The sequence below is a fragment of the Cryptococcus neoformans genome, chromosome 6 (genome assembly GCF_000149385.1).
Source record: "Cryptococcus neoformans var. neoformans B-3501A chromosome 6, whole genome shotgun sequence".
Lineage (NCBI taxonomy): Eukaryota > Fungi > Basidiomycota > Tremellomycetes > Tremellales > Cryptococcaceae > Cryptococcus > Cryptococcus deneoformans.
In genome coordinates this window covers 650,191-670,190 of record NC_009182.1, presented here as the reverse complement: position 1 = coordinate 670,190, position 20,000 = coordinate 650,191, and the positions used below count along the sequence as shown (strand labels likewise).

The following is a 20,000-nucleotide window of genomic DNA, read 5'->3' as shown; positions in this document are numbered from 1 at the left end:
GCTTCAGCCGACACATCGTTGATGACTACTTTAGCTCCACGGGCGGCGAAAAAGCGAGCATACCTAGACAAAACACCCCAAGGATCCCCACATTAGTTTGCTAGGAGCTATATTCAAATCTAAACTTACGTTCTCCCTATGCCGCTGCCAGCTCCTGTTACTAATACCACGAGATCCTTAAAATTGAGGCTGTCCGCCGAGGGGATCGGCTGTTGATGAGCCATGTTACGGTTTGTGGTAGTGGCAATGTTCTATGCTTGAAGTCACAGGCGTTGAATTCTTGTGAGGTGGGCTGTGTAAGTCAAATAATAATAGTGGTATGTGTGCGTAGGCTTCGTTGTACGTTTTATAATATAGTGTGTCGACGGGCTGCTTGATGGGCTGTGAAAGTCGACCAACTGCTCATCCACCGGTAAGTCTCTGACTTTTGATAGCCGGAAAGATCTGACGTGGCAAAATGCAGATGTGCTATCGTCGCTCGTCGTCGTCGTCGTCGTCGCGAATTCTTCTTCGTTCTTCTGCCGCTGTCAATCTTCTTCATCGATCAATCATCATCATGCACGCATACAGCACGCATATCATGGCATCATTACGATTACTACTACCTCTTTCTTCCTCTTTGTTGTACTACGTAGTAAAAATACATCATGTACACATTACCGTACAGTGCGATGCTCTGATCAAGATCATCATTTACCGAGTTTGCTACACGCAGTGGTACGTAGCGTCAGTCTACTACTTACTACACCTGCCTATCAAATGTCGCTGGTTCTAACTTCTGCTGGAACTGATGGATGCATATTGCATGTTTGGCTTGTCTTCAATCAAGCCTGTTAGTGAACAATCGCTGTAGGGACAAGTAAAAATAATGCTTTCAAGGACCATTGGCAGGGCGCTGCAGGACTTCTTCGTTCATTCACTGACCTCTTTACTGTAAGCTCAGCAACTACATTGACCTATTTTTGGGTAGCAGTCAAGTTCACCGTAGGTGTGTCGGGTTCCAACCCGAAACAAGCAGTTGCAGCGAAATAAATCCAAACCCCCATGAACATCTCAAAAATACTGCGAATTTGGATACTCAGGTAACTCAGCTATCCATTACGAGGAAGTACAGCCGTAAGCCTTCAAAGCATGACTGCTCATGCGGATTATGGTACCTGGTCAGTACGATTCAGAGCGCCGCATAGGAGGTGCTGGCAAAGGTGTTCTTCGTTCTGCGGTCAGTAAGATTGTTCATGGTTCATGGTTCATTGCGCGCGCGGTGGCACCCTCTTTACTGTACCTGCAGCTGTTTTCTTGTCAAAGAAATTAAGGAAAGGCTTCAATAAGTTGTAGCAGCCAGGGTACAACAAATGTATGGCAAAATTCAGAGCTTGGTTGCTCCTTATAACCGCAGATGCCCATGTGTTATTGATGCTGGGTGTTACTTGCATCGAAAGAGTTTACCAAGCGACCATGTCTTTGTTTTTGATTGTTTGAAGAGATATTAATCGGGTGGAAGCGTAATCCGGAGGATTTGACATGCTTACTCGACATGATAGCATAGCCATAGCTTTTACATGTCAAAATCACTATCGTCACTGTCTTCTTTGCCTCGACCTGCGCCAATGCCTACACCACCAGTTCGGAGGCCACCTCCTCTGGTGTTAACTGTGCCGATATCGTCGTTGAAATCGTCATCAGAGTCTGAGTGTTCATTAGCTCCGTTGGATCGTAAGAGCGCAGCTGAGGGTTTCTCGACCGCTTTGAAGTAAAGCAGCAACCCTTCCAGATCTATGTAATTTTATCAGCCAGAAGGCAATAGAGAGTACCGGGACACCCACCGCGCACTGTGGTCTTCATCCCTTTCAAGCCCATACCTGCCACGACATTTCCAACCATCTCTCCGTTTCTATAAATAAGCAGAGTGGGTACATTTTTGTCTGGGTAATTAGGGATGCAAAGTCCTGCTGGGATTGATAAGAACTTTGTGGATGGATGGGCGGCAGCCGCTTGATTTAAAAGGGGCTGAAGATGTTGGGATAAAGGTACACTGTGGCTCGAGTCAACTTAGTTCTGGAGACCGCCTAAGAAGGATGCAATCAACGTACGAGTCTTTGAATAAAAAGACGACTACACCTGTCCCCTTTAATCGTGGAGAAGATTCTTCGTCATCATCACCTTGGTCTTCAATCTGTTCTCCATTGGGGTCCACTTTGCTCCCCTCCGTGACCTCCCTGACAAAGTCCTCTCGTGCTAGGGGTTCCATACTGCCGAATCGTCCCTTCTTCTCTTCCTTCTTCATTTCATGCAGTCTTTTTCTCTTGTACTCTTCAAACATACGTTCGTCGTCTGAATCGAGATTATCGCCTTCAATAAGTGTCACGAGTTGGTCTGCATCTGCTGTGGCAGCGACTGCACGGACAGCGTCGGTGTGGGTTATGTGGGGAATGTCTGGGGATGGGGAGCGTGATGGAGGCTTTGGAGGAAGGATGCCATGTCGACGAAGGGCATCGTTGCTGGAAGAGGTATAAGCATGGATGTAAACGGGATGGAATGGCGGATAGCGTACAACTCAGTGTCTTCGTCGGGGTTGACCATTTTGCGGTAGAAGGTGAGAGAAGGAAGAGTTGAGGTTGCGAGAATCATCCAGTGCGGTTCTTGTTGCCGAATACTGTCATTTTCTTCGTGCACCAGGGGCCCCGCTTCGATTCATATTATTTATTGACCTTTCCACTCCTCCAACTTCCTTGCATTTTCACCTCCTCCAACGGCAATAACCTTCCGCTGGCTACAGCCATGCCCTCAGAGTCAACTAAGGACTGGGACAAACTTCTCGCCTGGCTCGAGGAAAAACATGCCGGCTTTGAAACTAGCTTGTCTCTCCGCGATGTACCTGGTATGTTCGCCATGGTCCACGAGCCGGCAAGATGAGAGAGTCTAAAAGTTTTCCACAGGTGTCGTTCGAGGTTTAGTGGTGACTGAACCAGCCAAGGTATGTAGTATTCTTAGTTCTAACTATGCATGGAAAATTTTCGTTGATTCTCAATTAGGAGAGATCCACCCTCCTTCACATCCCTTCATCGGCCATGCTGAACCCTCTCACTATGTTTGCTGCAGATGCTGCTTCCAGACCGCCTTCAAAGGGACCTGTATACTCTATACCAAGACATCTCTATCCTCGACCTACACATATAACGTCAAGTACCAACTCCTCGAAGCGAATCAAGACTTCAGCCGCGTCACCAACTACTGTCTCGACTGCCAGTGGGGAATCCAACTCTCATTATAGGCAACTTGATACCACTGAGCTTCTAACCCTCCACTTGGCCCTTAGTAAAGATCCTCAAAAACGCTATTTTTCGGACTGGCAAGTATATCTTGAGACACTTCCCAACGAATTCAGGCCTTGGCACCCGTTGACTTGGGTTATCAAGCCGGAATTGGGAGCTAAAAGCCCAGGGGCTGCCGATTGGGATTGGTGGAATACTCTATACGAGAAACATATTTCTCCTACAATGAAGGCTAAAATACAAGACGTGAAACGTCGGTATGAAGCTGATGCTGCCCTCGTGTTAGATGTTTTGGTGAGTGTTCTGATAACGTCTTCATTTTTCAGCCAGATTAATATGTCCCTGAAGCGCCAGGAAGAGCCTTTCAAAACGCATTGCATGTCTACAGTCTTAACCCAGGAGGATCTCCTTTGGGCCTGGCTCAATGGTATGCAGTTTCCGTCCATTTAGCGCCCATCTCTGACTCGTAGCAGTAAATACCCGTTCGATCTCTATTCCCCTTGGTCTCCCCGGTCCCAGTGAACGTATGAATCACACCCTCGTTCCCATTCTTGATATGATTAACCACTCGTCTGACTCTTCTTTAAACGCCCCCCGGGTTCGCCAGATGTCAACACCATCACCGGCGCCGCGCTCTAGGTCAGCCGCTCGTCGGACACATAGACAGACGCCCAGCAACGATTGGAACAGCCAAAACCCAACCGGCTACTCTCGCAATGGATTACATCTTGTCCCTGGTAAAATCGATCTTCGGCTGATTGCCCCTGATCGAGAGATGCAAAAGGGAGAGGAGGTGTTATTTGAGTACGGTGGACATTCGAATGCCACACTCTTTGCAGAATACGGCTTCTGTGAAGTACCAGAAGGGGTAGAAGATGATAAATGGTTGCGGCTTAAAAACGGAGAGCTGGATGTGGGATGGATTGTGGATGAGCTTTGGGAGGAAAAAGTGAAGAGCAATGGTAACGAAGAAGATGCAGCCGAAAAACAAAAGGTTTTAGAAGCCATCGCCTGTTGGGGGTACGTGTTGCTGTGATTATTCTGCACATTATTAACTCATGTTCTTGGAACAGGCAAAACACCATCCATACTTGCCCAGGCCCACCCCACCCTTCGCATTCTCTACTCATGAGCCTACGTGTGCTACACCTGCCCGCTGATTCCCCCAAGCTTCCAGGAATTCAACAAGGCTATTCCACCTACATTTCTCCTCCCAACGAGCTTGCTACCATCACTTCACTTGAAGATATATGTCAGAGAGTCATCAAAGAGTCTAATAAGCGATGGAAAGCTTTGAAAAGGCTCCATAAGGACATTAAAGTTGGAAGCGAACGAGAGGAAGGAAAGAGAACAGTCATTGACATGTTAATGGGGATGTGTGTCGAGGACAAGATCATTGCAGGCAAAGTTTTGGAGAGGATAGACGCAGGGGAAGATTTTTCTTAAAGTGCCCGGTTAAATCCCCTTGCTTTCTATTTTATTTTGTTTCCCCAAGGAAACCAGTTCAAGATTTAGTAGAATCAACTTGCAACCTTGAATTCATTCTCACAACAACATTTTCTCAAAACATCGGATGCAAATCTTTACTGTCTTTCCCCTTCTATTGTAGCTGGACCAATTCCTTCTGCGAACGGGCCGCCCTCACTGATACCTCCTCCCGTTCCTTTGATCACTCGTCGCTCTTCTTTGTGAACTTCTTTGGCTTCAATGAATAAAGAAGACACGACCGTCAACACCGCAATACCAGCGCTGAAAATCCAAACAGTCGAAAGTGACCGGGCGTAAGCAGAGAGCGCTAGTGATTGCAGCCTTGGGACAAGAAGTCGAATAGCTGCTTTCGAATGGAGGATGGAGTTTATGATCTGCGATGCAATTCCTGTCAGAGTGTTCTAACTTAAAATATTTCATTGCTTACCTGATCGCGAGCTTCCAAACCTTCGAATGAAACTTTAAGCTGCGAAGCCAGTGCGCCAAGTTGGACAGATCCGCCCACACTGACTCCAAGTGTAGCACCCAAGCTACGAGTGGTATATAATAGCGCGGTGGCTTTCGGCTGTGATGGGTAGTCAGTTTCTCCACCTACTTGATTGAACAATAAGCTGCAGTACCATAAGTTTGCTATCTACGCTGGAAACCAAGGCGACTGTAAAGGGGTCAAAGGTGAGCGTGCTTGACGGTAAGCTTTGACCAACTTACCTAATTGTACACAAAGAAATGTCGAATAACCCAGAATGCAAGGGAAAACGGTCACATAGTACGACCACCAAGGAAGGATCGGCTTCCATGTGGCTGCTACTAATGCGCCCACAACAGGAGGTAAAAGGGAGATTGGTCCCACCCATTTCCAAGGATAGCCGCTTCGGATGTATCTGCGGCAGAGTACAGCATTAGTAAATCAATGTCAGTTTCGCCCACATAGAGATAATTCGACTGACTGTCCAGCGACTAGCGACCCTACGGCCAGGCCCAAGCCACTACAGAGGGACATAATGAGGCCCGCTTGAGCTGTCGACGTGTTCACGATAACGGCGAAGTATACGGGACTAAGAACCATTGTAAAACGATTGAACAGGATGATATCAGTCGGTTGACAAACTCTCACATTTGATACATCTGCATTGTAAATAATAGATGTCAGTTGATATGATGGAATGGAAAATATAAAGACTCACAAATGCTTGGTTGGACACAGATAGAAAAAATCCGCTCAACATCACTGCTGAGATATGATTTGATTTGAAGACTCTAAGAGGTACAAGCGGATGCTTCACCTTCATCTCAACCAGTACAAAAGCTGCCGCACTCAGAACACTAGCTAGCAGCGTTCCCCATACCATCGGGGAAGACCAGGGTTCAAGGTACGATGTGTGAAAAGAGAACCCGAAAATAAGGGTTGTGACTGAGCCAATAAGGAAGGCCGTACCCAGCCAGTCGAGGGATGCTAAACCGGAAAGAAGAGACTTGTGCGTTGGAGGAATAGGAGGTGTTGGTAGGAAGACCGAAACAATCACCCCGCAAAAGACAACAACAGGCAGCTACAGTCCGGTGAGCGGGGTCACATCAGTCGACTTGTACAAGTCGCCGAAACCGCCTACCTGAATCCAGAAGGACCAATGCCACCCAAACCTATCGGTCAGCCACCCAGCCACAGGTCCTCCTAGCATGCTACCAGATCCAAAGATGGTCATCATAAGACCTGCGACGAGACTGTAAGAGCTGTTGTAGATTGTACAGGGACAGTTTTCGCACCTTGATAATACCCTCTGTCTCGAAGTGGTACCAGGTCCGTAACGATTACGCTAGAGACCGTCAAGAGTCCTCCGCCCCCTAGCTGTGTCAGAAAACATTCGATTAGCCGGCAGGATGGGTTATAATGTAATATATTTCAATGGAACATACCCCTGCGAAGGTGCGAGCGCCAATGAGAGAATACATGTTCCCCGCCAATGCACACATGATAGTACCAGTGCCGAAAAAAAGACAAGCCGTGACCATGGCGAATTTACGGCCTAGAGTTTCAATGAGGACTCCATAGAGAGGGATCACTTGCGTTTTCAATGAGCATTTTTCATCAACTGAAAGACGATAAAGGGGAGAACATACCCGCAGTATTTGAGAGAGTGAACATACTCCCCAGATATGCTGATAACTCGCCATGTTCGAACCAGCTTCCAATTTCCGGTGCCAGGGTAGGTATTGCGGTACTTTGAAAGGCAAAAACAAAATTGGCAGACCATATACCAATACAAACAACAACAAAACGACTTAAAGATATGGAATCTTTCAATGGTGCTGAACGAACAGGTTCATTGGGGCTGTCGGAGTCTGACGAATATGAGCCAGAGCGAAGAAGGGGAGTCCTTTCAGATGGGTATGATGCTGTTGTTATGACTATGGCGGACATATCGTTACGTGGAGGTGTAGGGGGTGCTGAATGGTTTATGTGATATGTGTAGCAGGCCCCAGAACATCGCACGAGAAGTGATTAATGAGTAGAAGTGGTCCATATTATTAGTTTGTCAGCACGAGGTACCACCAGGAACCATTACGTCTCCATTTCGGTCAATTCCGATGGTCCATAATAATAGTAAGTCGGCTGGTGCCGCCAGGACCCAGAATACTTCGGTCGATGTGGTAGCCAAAAACGCCAGCGTCCTCACGACCAAACGAACAAGAAAGACGATCTATTCAAAGATATATCCACACTCAAATATTAATACGGAGACCCATCCTATGTCTCGTACACTTCGCTGTGTATAATCTTCTAATAGACCTCAAGTGCCCCTTTCGGTTCACGCTTTCGTCGACGGAGGGGATCGATTACATTTCTCTAATCTCCTGCCTGCATATGCCGCACAGCAGACAGTCTCATCTATGGCAATTCCTTCTCCAAGGGGCCCATCCGACAAAGAGAACGGTCATGACGGAGTAGCCAATGGATGTAAAACGAATCGCGCGAGATTCCAAGACATGCCTTATGACGTTACAAAAGTGATTATAGAGCACACGAATCCGGGTGATAGGTATAACTTGCTCTTCACTTGTAAGGTGAGCCCTGCCAATGACCAAGTTTTTCGAGTGCTTATCTGCAGCCAAAAAGAGTATCGCGATGGTGGCAGGAGAAATGCTATGCGAGGGTCGCATGGTTGCTTGGAAGAGCCATTATGGACTTTCAACGTCTCAACATCGGGCGGTTGGCATCCAAGAATTATTCGCTGGTATCGAAAATACGCATTGCACAAAGGAGAAGCCGTTTGGCAGGGATCTAAAGCTTCGATTTCTGCGGTTCATAACCTATTTAAACCTTGAGAATTATTCCAAAGCTAAGTTGTAAGTGTCATCCGTTGTGGAGTTTCAACTAAACATCTGACGATTGACATACAGTGATGAGGGCGCTGTCTTGTTGATTATAAAGGCTCTTCGAGAACTTCGAGACACAGGCATTGAACCATTTCCCAATCTTCTTTCCATTGAACTGGGTGCATCCCCTCTTAGCCCTCCTAGAGCTCCTGAGCTACAGCGGGAATTCGATCTCACATTGGTTTCCCTTTGTCGACCCAAACAAATCATTGTCAAAAGCGGTTACGGATTCTTGGAATTGCGAAGCGATAACGTCCCATACTGCGATTTGAAATTTGCAGGAGGACATCTTCCGATGGAAGTGTTGCACCAGCCCTTTTCCTTCCACATTATCCCCATGGTATGTTATGGTACTCGTAACAGAGTCAATCCGCCTCGCACAGTGACCGATTCGATTGAGAAATCTGTGGAATATGTTTTGCGGGTCTTGCACCAGGTTCATCCCGAATTGAATGACGTCAAACGAAAGCATTACTCAGAAGATCAACTGGAAAAGAGGGATAAAACTACTTGGACCTTCTCATGGGAGCTTTCGAGGATGAATGGTCTGCCATGGGCACACCATGACGTATCAAAAGTACGTGATGCGGTTCTTGAAGAGCTACCCCAGATGCGTGACAGAATTTGTTTTTTACCTCGGAAGTCTCTCACAAGCGGCTGGGCGCAGATTATCAACTGTGGACAATAGGAGTCAAAGGTGAATCCTCGCAAAAGTCCCTCTCGCTTGATCATTAACATAAAATACTCATTATCGCGACCGCCCAATCTATAACGCTCGATAGGATTACCAAACTGTCCATCCAAACCTGCATGTCAAAGTTAGCCAACCTCTTTGATGGCGTCTAAGGGAAGCTTGACGAATATCCTTATGGATCTTATTTACCCGATTGCCGGCAATCAAAGCAATATTCTTCTCCGCTCTCCGCCCGTCCCGCAACAAGTATCATCAAGGAGAGGGTTCGCCGGGGGAAAGCATAGGATGCCACATGGAAATGCATCATTAACTCAGCCATGTCCTTAAACAAGGCATATGGCTTCATGTTTAATAGTGGCAATGTTGCATCTTACTCCACAATTTTATTCCATGTATGTAGAATGGGCGACCGTTAAATATGATTGATATTTTAGAAGACTACTCGTAAAATTGTTCTTCATTCGTCATTGGTCTTCATCACATCGGCAAAACGTGCAATACAGATACGCCATTTATTGTATCATCGATTGTGTCGGTAGTCTGAATGGTTCGCTGCGACGTTGTGATATTTTATATAGTCAGTGAGCTCCCCAATAAATTATAGTAGTATCTAGTATCAAGGTCAGGTCCCATCTTGATAATGTGCACCAACAGAATCGGTTGGTGAAAGTGGAGGCTATGCTTACATAAGGTGTTTGATGTCAGTTCAAAAGTTAAAGTGTCAACGGGAGGGATGGATTGTGGCAAACTCGCTATTTATCACTGTCTGTTGCCTGTCATTCTTTTTGTGTCGACTGCCTCTTCGTCAATCTGGATAACCACAAGATCCCCTCCACAGTAGACCTAAATTCAAATAGGGTGACAGACCTTTACAAGTCAGCAGCGACCGGCAAAACATTATGAGCAGCCATTCAGAAAATACCGATTGGGAAATGAGTGTGGTGGATGACCCTTTGGAAGAGGCTACCAATCTTGAGTCAACGTACGTCTCACATGGTCAATGCTTCTACAAGTCTAATATGTCCGTCATAGATTCTACTCTGAAGGTTATGACTCTGGACATGCCCATGGTCGCCTGCATGGTCTTTTTGAAGGTCGCGAACTAGGCAAGGAAAAGGCCTGGGAGCTATGGGAAGAGGTAGGGTACTACGAGGGCTGGGCAGAGATGTGGATTGAGCTTCTGGGTACAAAAGTGGCATTAGCTACCGAAGGCCGCAGTCGGAAGGGAAAGGAAGCTAGGTGAGTTTGATGGCTTTCTGGCTGGTATAAGGGCATGCTGATGAGCGGCGTCGTAGGACATTGGGACATGCGCAGACTCTGTTAGAGTTGATAAAGACATTCCCCATTACCAATCCGACACCATCCGACGGGTCAGACGCTGTTCCTCAATCGGCTGCCACTGGCGAAGACATTTCCTCCCCGTCCTCCGTGTCTGCAAACGATTTGGGGTCCCTCCTGTCCCTCATTCGGGCTCGATACCGTCTCCTCTGTGCTTCGCTCTCTGTTCGACCTCGCCTTGCCAGCGCTGTGATTGTAGAGGCCAATCCGGGGTCTGGTGCAGCTGCTGCTGCGTCATCGGGAATCGTGGATGACGGACAATCCGCGGAAGGGGTTGTGCAGGGTATTGAGGGCCCGATGAAAGGAGTGGATACAAGGCAGTTGAGATTTTGAACATGCCTTGGACAAGCTTGGAATCTTCTTTATGTGTGCCGCCATGGCCGCATGCCCCAAAGACTATGGTTGCATCTTGCTGGGAGACCGGGTTACGCCGTTCACCAACCACATGAACAGTGAACTCCATAGTCGAAGAGGGATCGCTCGCACGGGTTGCGGAGTTCTTTTGGGAATAAAGGAATGCCTTGACATCATGGATTGAATTTCATGAAGATAGGGTGACAAGCGCAGCGATAGTAATACAATTACAGATGCATTAATAGGTTTCAAACGAGTCTCTCGTCTTATACCATGTCCTCACTAAAACCGCCTCCATCTCATCGTCGCTATAGTATTGCCAACTAAAAACTTCACACTATCCTTATCCTGTGATCAATACTACACTTGCACCAACACGACCTAATCAGGTCTCGAAGGCCGGATATATGTTTATCTCGCCACTTCAGCCGTCGGCTGTTCAGATTGCTAGATATGGTGTCAGATTTGATCTGTCTAACGCCCTTAAGAATACAGACTTACTAGCTCTTCAAGAGGCGCAGAATCGACGAAATCCGGTAAAGATTGAGCATCTTGCAGATAGCTCGGGGTTTCATTTTCTCCTATGGGCTCGTCGTCAAGCCCTAATGCATCGAGCTCTACATGATTTTCAGTAGGCTTCAGGACGTCATAGCCAAAAAAAAAGAAACTCACCAGCCTGGAGATCTGTCTCATCAACTTCATCAGGGACACCATAACTCCTCCCTAGAGATTCTTGTATATCGTTGGCTTGCTCGATGAGGTCTTCCATGTCGTAATGGATACTCTGGTAGCGTTGGAACGTCAGATCAAATGATGAAGGGGATGTAGAGATTCTCGGTTGATAGAAACTACATACCTCAATCTTATCAATATCAATTCCTTTATATTGCTTTTTCATCTCTTTATTAGCCACTCGCATGGCATCAACTGTAGCCATCTTGAAGGATGGTAAATCTATCAGTTCGCAATGCCTCTCACATTGGATTATATACTCACTGTGTTCTTCAAATTTTCCGTGGTCATTGCCGCCTGCTCCATATTATATGTTTGCTGTTGAAGTTGTCCCAGCTGGCTTTCGTACATCCTTTTCTGTTTAAGCACTCTCAAGGCCCTCTGTTGGACAGCCGCCTTTCCGGGACCTTCACGCATCTTGGACATTTGGGTCTTGAAAACGGACAATTCGGCATCGAGTTTTTTGAGCTTGACCTCAAGAGAAGCAACACGGGAGTCGGTCTGAAGGTGGTCAGAAAGTGAAGTCATGCCATATATTTAGACTTACGGAAGAGATGGCATCTGTGAGGGAAGGTTTAGGTTTCGCTTTGCCTGTGCCGAATATCTGGTGAAACTCAGCACGGCTCTGCCTGACTTTATATGATTTACTCACTCTATTCATGGTGTATAGGGGTGGATCCGGAGTAAGGCGGGGTTCGAAGGATGGAACTGGAATAGAAGCCGAGTCAAGATTCAAGCGAGGATCGATGACAGGACCCAAGCTGGGTGATGGATTGAGCGGCGGTGGCGGCGGCACATAGTGGAACGGGGCGGAAACGTGGCAGTCACGTGGCCAGCATTAGAATAGCATCAACAACCTCCACTCTTCATAGCTGTCCAACAACAAGGAGGCCTTGTTGCTACGTACGTAGAGATTCAGTCCTCGGCAATTTTCTCTTGGATCTTGCATCTGCATGCTATATCTTTTGAACGACCACCCTTCCCCCGTATTTGAGGCGAAAGCCCTTCTTTCCTCCGGCTGGTTCTCCTGAATAACGCACAACCAATGATCACCATGTCGTCTTCTGTCCCCGAGTTCCTCTTATTGTCCGCCACATTACTTGACGCTCTGCCATCTTCTTCACCCAGTATGTTAGCCACCATTGTGATTTGCCCCTGGACCTTTGGGGTGGTTACTGATATAATGTCGCATCCAGTCGATGATACGCTGCTGCTACAACTACATATAGTTTTCGGCCCTATGTTGATGTCTGCATTACAGCTCATTGACCGTCGTGAAGGTAAAGCCAAATATTTAGGGGATCACAATGGACAGTAAGCTGATCCAAATGTTGAAGTGGTCAGGGTCATTTTGCCTACAGGTAGACATGTGTATCAAGTATGGATGATCCAGTCGTCAGCAAAACATGTATAGTTTATTGACGTTCTATCTTTTATAGGTCGCCTCTTCAGCCGGCAAGAGTTACACTCTTTACATCAACACGCCAGATTCTTCTATACACGAAAAAACGAGCCTTGTAAACGAGCCGGAACCAGGAGAGGCTTCCGAGAACGTGCAGCTCAACCAACTTCCATCAGATCCTTTTGCTGTGTCTTCTGATATCTCAGGGTGGCAACGAGACCAAAGCAAGAGATCAGAAATAAGTATCAGCGAAAGTGAAGAATCGCGGCGGAGGAGAATTCATGCATCTGGGAAAGAACTTCAGAGGATGTACTGTCCTTGCGCGGGATTCAGCTACAATTCGCTTTCCGGCGGACAAAATGTTCTGGTAAGATGTCAAGTACGACGGCTGGGAATGCATGCTGAAGCAAGTGACGCAGTGCAAGCACCTACTCGCAGTAGTAATTGCTAGAAAGACGTCTACTTGGGTAGAGGGTTCTGTGGGGATGGAAGGAGTGGCGGCAATTGTTACGTAATAATTAGCACGTGGCATTTCCGGTTCGGGTAATTCTGTCGATACAAACACCGCATGATGGCTTCCTCTCAACGCTCTTCTCTGCGTTCTCCACCGTTGCTTTTCTCCATCCTTCTCACTTGTTCCGCGTTTACTCCCGCTGTCTTGCAGCACCATACTCCTCTACCACCACACTCACGCTCCCCCCCGGCTCCTCTCCGACTCCTCTCGCCCCCGACTTGCATTGTAAGTCTCCTTCATTTTCTCGCCACACACTACTCCCACCGCCCACCGTTTTCAAAGCATCACATAGTTGCACTCGGAGACAACTAACTCTACTTCATTAGCATGCCAGCATAGCCAGCATAGAGTAATTCTTTTAAAAACATTATGCCTTCAGACCCCGACCCGTCTCCGGCCCTCACACATGCCTCGCTCGCTTCCTCTCATTCTCTACAGTCAGAAGACTTCCATGTCCACCTTCCCTCGCATCTCAACTATGATCGGACCCTCACTACCGCGCTCTCTCATTTAGTAGATCATCTTGTAGAGCCTTTATCTACTTCCTATACCCCAGATGTCCTAAATTCGCTCTTGAAACAGCTTAAACAAGCTTTATTCGTCAAATTCCAGCCCACTTGGGACGAAGGCCATCCTCAAGTAGGTAGCGGAACCAGGTCTCTTATTTGCACCAAGTACTACGGCCTTCCACCCTCAATGCGATCCGCTGCAGTAAAAGTTGGTGTAGAAGAGCAGGCATGGCGCAAGGCTATTGCCAAATCGGGCGGTAGAGAAGACAGTTCGGATAAGGGCGACGAGTGGGAAGTATGGTGTGATCCTGGTCAGGTCGTATGGAGATGGGGTGCATGGGAGTGGGAGGACCCAGGATTCGAACCTGTAAAGCTTGTCCGAGGTAAGATCGTTTGATCTTCATCGATCAAGGTGGCGAACTGACTTTGTCCAAGAGCCCTTGCAGGTGATCTGGCAAGCGGCCACAGAAGCGGACAAGTTGTCTCCCGCGACGCCTGCCAAATTTGCTCAACCTTCCAACGCAACTCCCAACCGACCGTCTTATGCAATACCTATCCGTGCACCTACTGTTCTCGCTATTCCTCCTACTCCATCCCAGGGTGAAAACCGACAAAACGAGGCCAAGCCGATTGAGCTAGACCATTTGCTCCCTGCCTTTTCTAATCTTGGCCTTGGTCAGGCGCCTGGTCAGACTCAGCGCAATCAGCAGGCCTCTGGTTGGTCAAGCTCTGACGCCTCGTCTCGATCCACTTCATTGGCCATCTCTGATCACGACGAGCCAGGTTCCCCTGAACATGAGCGCCCTGCATCACGAGTGTCTCACCGTGGATCCGAGTCCCAGAGCTCAGTGTCTTCCTCGACATCCGATTCAAATTCTGGCCACACCCAGCTTCTCACGCCTGCCACGCGTCCCACTACTGCCGACCCCTTCAATGTCCCCATGCTTTCTACGGAAACTATAAAAGATGGTAAGGAAAAGGAGGAGAAACCCAAGACTACTCCTACGAACACTACCCGTGGCCGAACCACATCGCCTTCTGCTCTGGGTGAATCGACTGTCCAGCCCACCACCCCGACAACTGAGAATAACATCACCCCCCGCGTCCCTACCCCTACTGTTACCCCGTATGACGGCGGGAATGTTACCGTCCTTGGCGGTGGTGTAAAGCTCGGTGGTGCCGGCTCTCATTCGCGTACTTCATCTACCCATTCTTCTCACCGCATCTCCATCGACCGCAGCCGATCTCCTTCGATTTCTCTTGCGTCGCGAGCTTTGAATACTGCCATGGGACCCAATGGCGAAGGTCGCAAGCAGCGCACTCGCCGTCGAATCATGCCTACTTACCTCGGCCACTTGGGTCAGCCAGGCGTGGGAGGGCCTGCCATGGGCGTATTCTACGGCGGGAGCGTTAGCCCTGGTGGTATGGGGTTCGCACCCGGTTATCAGCATGTTGGTGTCGGGGTCAGCCCTCCTCCTGTGGGGATACGAGGACCGATGCCCAGAATGGGGTAAGCGGGTCGAGTTCAAGTGTATTGTCACCATGTGTACTACTAGCCATTTGACATTCTGTTCATTAACTTTCACCAATAGTGACTCTTCGTTATTTTCTGCTTTCCTATCCATAGCAAACGTTTCTGTACTTTGGTATCGGTAGATTTCTACACATTCGAATTTGTCTCTCTTTTGATAAAACCATTCAATCCACATACGTTGATTTCGTCACTATTTCCATGAACTCTGTTTGCATTGCATGATACTTGGATCTGGTAAAAGCATTATATTTGCATACCTTGAAAAGCTTGTCTTTCCCAGTGATGCTAATCAATTGCTCAATAACAGACCCATTCCTTTCCATTCTCCCACCTGTGGCTTGATCTCTCCCAAGCTTTTCTCCAATGCACCTTCCAATCCACTACCGCCACTCTCTACAACCTCTTTCAGCACAGCATCTCTATCTTGCCAAGCTTCATCCAAAGCGTTGGAAAGCTTTGTTCGGAACGAGATGATGGTGTTTTGGAGAGACTGGGCGAGAGCGACATGGTCCGAGGAGGCCAAAAGAAGGTGGCGTAAGAGTATGAGGGCTTCGGCTGCATGCCCCCGAGAATCAGAAAATGACTCTTAAAATGGATGGTGGGGACGCAATGACCTACCGCTTTTTTCATCTACGCGTGCGAGCAATCGCCCAATACTCATCACCAAGTATTCCCACTCATCCACAGTACCCCTTCGACCTGTAGCCCTCTTTTTGCCCCTCTTTGACTTGGCCGTTTGACTAACTCGTTGGTTCAGCGCGGGATCAGGGTAAACATGGAGGAGTGAAAAAGTATAAGACGTACCCGGTCATTCGAGTCGTCTGAGAAAACATTGTGCTAGGCGCAACGGTGTATCGTGTGAATGCGGAGGCGACAGTAGTAGCATTGGTGGCAACGTCCACGCCTTCAATATCAATCTCCCTCTCCACGATATAGAATGCGTCTATATTTTTTGGGATAAGCCGATATATTTCAAAGAGAGATCTGACGTACCATAGTCTTTCTCCCGAATCTCGTTCAATTCCTTCAATCTCCTTGTTTCCTTGTCCAGCTGTCCATCCATCTCTTCAAAGACCTCGATGAGCGCTTCATGTGCCTCTTCCAACCCAGGGTGAATCATGGCTTCTACAAGATCCGATCGGTCATGGATAGATGTCAAGCGGTAGGCTTCAGAGAATTCGGCGCCGCGGCAGCAAGTATCGACAGCGCTATCAACATCGGATGAATACTCGATGAATATCTGGGAAGCTTCCAAATGTCGACCTCGGGAGCCCAGATAGTCTTACCGGTTGGAATCAGCTTCGGGTTTTTTTTTTTTCAATATCTTTACCTACCTGTGACACGCTCAATCATCTCATCCAAAGACTGCTTTGATAAACCTTCCTTCTTGGCCAACGCAAACAACTCTCGCCAGGCATGCGCACGCTCGTACGCCTTGAGTGCTTTTTGAGGCTTGTTCGCGATGAGGTATGCTTTTTTAAAAAAAAAAAAAAAATACAATTGTATGAGAAAAACTCGTTGCGGGTCAAAATGAGAGAATGGAGCTCACAAAGCGCAGAATCTGTATACTCTCGGCGGTCGTACAGGTAGTCTCCGTAAAGGTCACGGATAACCTTTTTGTCAATCAGTATCTTACCTTGATAGATTGAAACAGAAACTTACAGTCAATTTTTCTTGATCGTCATTGTACAATTTAAATGCGGTATCATACAGCTCATACTTGGCGAGATACGATGCTGCATCTTCAAACCTTTCTGGACCAGCTTGCTTGAGGTTGGCCAACGCACTTTCTCGTCTTTCGAGATGATCGTCAATCTTGAATCGTTGATCCCATTTACCAAGAGCGCGGAGTTCTCGCAAAAAGGGAAGGTACTCTTTCGGATCCTACGTAGGGTTATAAGCTTTTTTGCTTGTTTTAACGAGATTGCCATTAGGGGGGAGGAAACTTGCCTTTTGAGAATATTGAGCGATCATGAGGACGAGCTGGAAGTTGTACATTCCCAAAGCTACATCGTAGAGCTTGTTCACATCGGAAAGGAAGATGATGTACTTGATTGCATCCTCTACAATCTCCGGGTGGTCCGCTAATTTTTTCACATCAGGAAAAATAATTCGATGCCGGAGAGACACCGCACGTACCTTGCAATTGCAAAAGGACTCTCAATCCCGATTCGTAATCGGCCGGAATCTTGCAGACATGGGTGGTGAGGATACTCTCCACGTACGTTTCCAAACCGCGGGCTTCGAGGAGGATACGGAGCGAGTCGCAGATGGTGTTGACCTTGTCTTTGGCGGCGGGGATGGTCGGGGGTGTATCGCGAGCTTGGTCGCGAGCTTGGTCACCATAAACAGCCTTGGCCGAGTCTTCCGAGCTACAAACCCAGTTAGCGATCATTCTCATCATCCCATAGATTTAATGAGCAAACTTGCTTGAGAGAAGAGATGAAAAGGTTGAGGTAATCCACCTCGTGAACGTTTTCCACAAAGGTCTCCAAGTTGGCCATGAACTTTTCAGGGTCAAGGTCGTACAGGAGGTTGAGGTCCAGTCGATGTTTCCTGCACGTCAGGAATGCTGCACGGTACGCTCCGCTGTGTTTCCTGTTAGCTAGTGCTGGAGAGGGAAAGAGAGAACAAGACTTGCGCCAAAACATCCCGTTTGACGACTTGCAAGACCATGGGTCTAGGGTAAACCGTCTCGAGATTACCACGAGTCGCTTGGAGCACCAAACTCATTTCGCTCTCACTGGCCACGACGATTTTTGCGCCTCTTTCCACTCTTCGCTCTTCCCACTTCATCTCGCTGCCGCTGCCGCCCGCGCCATCATCTCCATTGGCGAGTCTTTCCAATGTTACCAGAGGCGCAAAGTGCGCAAAGTGAGCGGTAGTGGTGTAGATGAGGAAAGAAGACGTGAGCGTGAACGAGGTGACTGGTTGTTGGGAGAGGGAGAGGGAGGTGGGGTGGGCCGCAAATGGGGTGAGAGCGGTCATGTGGAGCTTGGATGTTGGTGAAAGAGTGAATAAGAGGTGGCCGGAGAGGAGGACGGAGGTGGGTTGGGAGGGAAGTGTAAGATCGATCGGTTCTTCGCTTGCCACTATAGGTAATTTTTTGGGTTAGCTGATGACAGCGTATAGAGACGACACGACTTGCAGCTGTACAGTCTCTTTTGCCCGTTCAACACGAGGACATTGCCTTGATCAGTCCACAAGATGCTCTCGACACCACTCTCCACTTCAAACTCTTCATCCTGTTCGCCTTCTCCTCCTCCAAACACATTCACGCGCCCGCTTTGCTCGGCGGGACCGTCTGCGTCTACCGCCAGACTGAGGACTGCGACTCGACCGCGGGGACCGAGCGCCAGATTGCGGATGACTCTTTTTCCGTCCACTTTTTTCTCAAGGACAATCACCGGCTCTGCGACTTGGCCGCCTCTTTTCAATTTCGATCCAGGTGCAGGCGAAGGCAGCCGCGTGTTGAGTTTCCATACCATTACGTGGCCGTTTGCGAACACCGCTGCGGCCGTGTCTTCCCAGCTGGATAAACACGCGTGTACAGGGGTGGAGGGCAGGGCGAGGTGGTAGGAGGACATGGGCGGGGGTGTGTTTTGGGTTCGGAAGGGGGTGAGGAGGAGACGGGTGCCGTCGATGACGGCGACGGAGGCGGTATCGTGCGGCATGGGTAGACGGGCGGCAAAGGTGTCCCATGTGAATGTGCGGTGCTGGATAGAGTCTGCAGAGTGGTTTAGTTTGTGTCAACAGTGTAGATATTTACCTTGGCAGATGATGTAGAGAGATAGGGGGTCTTCCGGGTGCCATTTGAACCCTCTGAACCTGGGTTTTTGCGTATCGTGAGAGTAGAGTTCCTGCTTGAGATAGTAGTGGTAGTTTTTCATGGACCATAGTTGCACTAGTGCTGTCAGTGTAATTGTCTGTTTTTGGCGCACGCCACTTACAGACATCCCTCTCCTTCCGCTCGATCCAGACGGCCAGTATTTCTGAATCAGAATTCCACCCCAATCCCCTGACCGTCCCGTCTTCCCAATCTCCCTTGTCCTCTCTCAGCTCGAAACCGCCATGCCGCAATCCGTTTCTCTCCAGCATGGCCACATCCCACCTGCCTTCCCGACCTTCTCCGCCGCCGTGGTAGCCGTACCGGACCATGGTGGAGATGAGGTTCCCGCTCGGTCGCCATGCGAGGGCGGGTTCCAGGCCGGGCAGGGATTCCGAGGTGGCTGACAGTTTGGGCTGGAAACCTGACGAGGCGTCGCGGGCGTATATCCTGACCTGGCGCCTTGCCTGGCCGGACCCGTCCGGGTAGGGGTCGAGCGACGAGACGGCGAAGAAGGCGGCGTCGCCGCGGAACGAGATGACGGGGAGACCATGGTCGGTCGGGTGGGCGACTGGGCGGGCGGGGTCGGCGGGCTGGCGGGCGGCGGACTTGCCGAGAGAGCCGTGGAACTGGGTCGACCTGGATCCCCAGCCGACGTTGATGAATTTGTCTAGCAGATGTCAGCGTGCTTGTCAGTGTGCTTGTCAGTGCGGCTGTAGACGCACCCTGTCCAAAGTCTTCTGATCGCAGCGGCTCTTCGTGGATGACATCGAAATTCCTGGTCATGCAGACGAGCATGTCGTCGCCGGTGACGAGGACGAGCTGCTCGTCGTCGGGCGACCAGGCAGCAGCCTTGATGCCGCTGTCGACGCTGCCGACGACCTCGAGCTGGGCATGTCAGCGTGGCGAGCCAAAATTTACAGAAAAGACATACGGGCGCGCGGTCTGGGCCGTCGAGGGCGAGG

General features: G+C 48.8%; 10 protein-coding genes across 10 annotated transcripts in view; 5 read left to right on the top strand and 5 right to left on the bottom strand.

The window, feature by feature from the left end:
• Window positions 1-224, bottom strand: part of CNBF2170 (hypothetical protein) — a gene marked incomplete at both ends in the record, with an annotated part of 3,539 nt that extends 3,315 nt beyond the window's left edge. Inside the window, 2 exons of the mRNA XM_769694.1 lie at window positions 1-63; window positions 130-224. The exon at window positions 1-63 is cut by the window's left edge and continues 32 nt beyond it. Of these exons, the coding sequence (XP_774787.1) occupies window positions 1-63; window positions 130-224 (158 nt within the window). The remainder of the gene's footprint in view (window positions 64-129) is intronic.
• Window positions 225-1,555: 1,331 nt separating this feature from the next.
• CNBF2160 (hypothetical protein) lies at window positions 1,556-2,628 on the bottom strand (the record flags this gene model as incomplete). Its single annotated transcript, XM_769693.1, has 5 exons — window positions 1,556-1,773; window positions 1,824-2,032; window positions 2,091-2,125; window positions 2,195-2,498; window positions 2,552-2,628. 5 exons carry the CDS (start codon window positions 2,626-2,628, stop codon window positions 1,556-1,558), a joined length of 843 nt encoding a protein of 280 aa, XP_774786.1.
• A 150-nt stretch (window positions 2,629-2,778) lies between these two features.
• Window positions 2,779-4,718, top strand: CNBF2150 (hypothetical protein; the record flags this gene model as incomplete). Its single annotated transcript, XM_769692.1, has 6 exons — window positions 2,779-2,878; window positions 2,937-2,974; window positions 3,033-3,566; window positions 3,621-3,699; window positions 3,746-4,292; window positions 4,346-4,718. The coding sequence occupies 6 exons, from the start codon at window positions 2,779-2,781 to the stop codon at window positions 4,716-4,718; spliced, it is 1,671 nt and encodes a 556-aa protein (XP_774785.1).
• A 137-nt stretch (window positions 4,719-4,855) lies between these two features.
• On the bottom strand, window positions 4,856-7,176 carry CNBF2140 (hypothetical protein; the record flags this gene model as incomplete). The annotated part of the gene is made up of 11 exons (XM_769691.1): window positions 4,856-5,134; window positions 5,188-5,325; window positions 5,381-5,415; window positions 5,469-5,641; window positions 5,708-5,815; window positions 5,875-5,885; window positions 5,945-6,307; window positions 6,368-6,468; window positions 6,522-6,603; window positions 6,672-6,817; window positions 6,876-7,176. The coding sequence occupies 11 exons, from the start codon at window positions 7,174-7,176 to the stop codon at window positions 4,856-4,858; spliced, it is 1,737 nt and encodes a 578-aa protein (XP_774784.1).
• Window positions 7,177-7,881: 705 nt separating this feature from the next.
• CNBF2130 (hypothetical protein) lies at window positions 7,882-8,820 on the top strand (the record flags this gene model as incomplete). The annotated part of the gene is made up of 2 exons (XM_769690.1): window positions 7,882-8,102; window positions 8,157-8,820. 2 exons carry the CDS (start codon window positions 7,882-7,884, stop codon window positions 8,818-8,820), a joined length of 885 nt encoding a protein of 294 aa, XP_774783.1.
• A 905-nt stretch (window positions 8,821-9,725) lies between these two features.
• On the top strand, window positions 9,726-10,497 carry CNBF2120 (hypothetical protein; the record flags this gene model as incomplete). The annotated part of the gene is made up of 3 exons (XM_769689.1): window positions 9,726-9,808; window positions 9,859-10,065; window positions 10,122-10,497. 3 exons carry the CDS (start codon window positions 9,726-9,728, stop codon window positions 10,495-10,497), a joined length of 666 nt encoding a protein of 221 aa, XP_774782.1.
• A 432-nt stretch (window positions 10,498-10,929) lies between these two features.
• Window positions 10,930-11,911, bottom strand: CNBF2110 (hypothetical protein; the record flags this gene model as incomplete). Its single annotated transcript, XM_769688.1, has 7 exons — window positions 10,930-10,965; window positions 11,020-11,135; window positions 11,191-11,302; window positions 11,375-11,455; window positions 11,515-11,751; window positions 11,798-11,854; window positions 11,903-11,911. The coding sequence occupies 7 exons, from the start codon at window positions 11,909-11,911 to the stop codon at window positions 10,930-10,932; spliced, it is 648 nt and encodes a 215-aa protein (XP_774781.1).
• A 393-nt stretch (window positions 11,912-12,304) lies between these two features.
• CNBF2100 (hypothetical protein) lies at window positions 12,305-12,664 on the top strand (the record flags this gene model as incomplete). Its single annotated transcript, XM_769687.1, has 3 exons — window positions 12,305-12,377; window positions 12,480-12,530; window positions 12,588-12,664. The coding sequence occupies 3 exons, from the start codon at window positions 12,305-12,307 to the stop codon at window positions 12,662-12,664; spliced, it is 201 nt and encodes a 66-aa protein (XP_774780.1).
• Window positions 12,665-13,535: 871 nt separating this feature from the next.
• Window positions 13,536-15,189, top strand: CNBF2090 (hypothetical protein; the record flags this gene model as incomplete). Its single annotated transcript, XM_769686.1, has 2 exons — window positions 13,536-14,058; window positions 14,111-15,189. The coding sequence occupies 2 exons, from the start codon at window positions 13,536-13,538 to the stop codon at window positions 15,187-15,189; spliced, it is 1,602 nt and encodes a 533-aa protein (XP_774779.1).
• A 309-nt stretch (window positions 15,190-15,498) lies between these two features.
• Window positions 15,499-19,967, bottom strand: CNBF2080 (hypothetical protein; the record flags this gene model as incomplete). The annotated part of the gene is made up of 16 exons (XM_769685.1): window positions 15,499-15,764; window positions 15,828-15,949; window positions 16,014-16,152; window positions 16,203-16,490; window positions 16,544-16,681; window positions 16,759-16,822; window positions 16,872-17,093; window positions 17,130-17,293; window positions 17,349-17,562; window positions 17,636-17,798; window positions 17,842-18,294; window positions 18,366-18,936; window positions 18,979-19,113; window positions 19,160-19,705; window positions 19,761-19,906; window positions 19,957-19,967. 16 exons carry the CDS (start codon window positions 19,965-19,967, stop codon window positions 15,499-15,501), a joined length of 3,642 nt encoding a protein of 1,213 aa, XP_774778.1.
• Between the last annotated feature and the right edge of the window lie 33 nt (window positions 19,968-20,000).